Source organism: Cebus imitator, unplaced genomic scaffold, assembly GCF_001604975.1.
Source record: "Cebus imitator isolate Cc_AM_T3 unplaced genomic scaffold, Cebus_imitator-1.0 Scaffold2091, whole genome shotgun sequence".
NCBI classification, from domain to species: Eukaryota; Metazoa; Chordata; class Mammalia; order Primates; family Cebidae; genus Cebus; species Cebus imitator.
The window spans coordinates 814-2,116 of record NW_016109406.1 but is presented as its reverse complement, the minus strand read 5'-3'; the positions used below and the strand labels follow the sequence as shown (position 1 = coordinate 2,116).

At 43.2% G+C, this 1,303-nt stretch overlaps 1 protein-coding gene across 1 annotated transcript in view; it reads right to left on the bottom strand.

The window, feature by feature from the left end:
* The window catches only part of LOC108299123 (COMM domain-containing protein 7-like), a gene marked incomplete at its 5' end in the record, with an annotated part of 3,466 nt that extends 2,764 nt beyond the window's left edge, over window positions 1–702 (bottom strand). The window contains 2 exons of the mRNA XM_037735962.1: window positions 525–562; window positions 646–702. Coding sequence (XP_037591890.1) covers window positions 525–562; window positions 646–702 — 95 coding nt within the window. The remainder of the gene's footprint in view (window positions 1–524; window positions 563–645) is intronic.
* Between the last annotated feature and the right edge of the window lie 601 nt (window positions 703–1,303).

Sequence of the window (1,303 nt, the reverse complement as noted above, 5' to 3'; positions counted from 1 at the left end):
AAAAAAAAAAAAAAAAAAAAAAAAGAAAGAAAGAAAACCTTAGGTTGGGGAAATGGTGATACTGATGGATGATATAGCCATACTCGGCATTTCCCATTGTTTTCTCTCTTCATGAAATAAAAGCAAGGGGCCGGAAGTGGTGGCTCACACATGTAATCCCAGCACTTTGGGAGGCCGAGGTGGTTGGATCACCTGAGGTCAGGAGTTGAAGACCAGCCTGACCAACGTGGTGAAACCTTGTCTCTACTAAAAATATATAGGTGAATTCAGACTCACCTATATACACATTTTCAGTTTGATTTCCTTTTTATAAAATTAGCTGGGCATGGTGGCACATGCCTGTAATCCCAGCTACTTAGGAGGCTAGGGCAGGAGAACTGCTTGAACCCGGGAGGTGGAGGTTGCAGTTAGCCGAGGTCATGCCATTGCACTCCAGCCTAGGCAACAAGAGTGAAGCTTGGTCTCAAAAATAAATAAATAAATAGCAAAGGATCTTAATTAAGTTTGATGAAGAGGAATTATACCTTTTCAGCAAAGTAAGTGGCTTTTTCCTCACTAAGACCTATAAGAGAACAGAAGGAGACATTAACATAATCAAAAGCCTCAGAAGCCAGTCACCCTGAGCAACCTTGGCCAATGACCTACCCAGAGTTATGAAATCCGCCTGGACCTGCTTGGCTGTGAGACTCTTCTTCAAAGCACCTGGGAGGCAGGGGAGAGGTCAGTCAGAAAGGCAGACCAGTGAATTAGTTGGCAATAAGTATTTAATGGCCACAATCTACATGACCTAAAGGACAAAAGGAACACCGAAAGACTGGCCAGCTCCATGAAGATCTCAATCTAGCCATGGGGAAAGAGCATCCGAAATGACCAGAAAACAAGAAAGACAGTACATTTTAAAATTTATTTATTTTGGTCGGGCGCCGAGGCTCACGCCTGTAATCCCAACACTTTGGGAGGCCAAGGCAGGTGGATCACTTGAGGTCAAGAGTTCAAGACCAGCCTGGCCAACATAGTGAAACCTCACCTCTACTAAAAATACAAAAAAAAAATTTAGCCAGGCGTGGTGGTGGGCACCTGTAGTCCGAGCTACTTGGGAGGCTGAGGCAGGAGAATTGCTTGAACCCAGGAGGTGTAGGTTGCAGTGAACCAAGATCACGTCACTACACTCCAGCCTGGTGACACAGCGAGACTTGACCTCAAAAAAAAGAAAAAAAAATTATTTCTTTCTTTCTTTTATTTTTATTTTATTTATTTATTTATTTTTTAAAGACAGGGTTTCACCATGTTGGTCAGGCTGGTC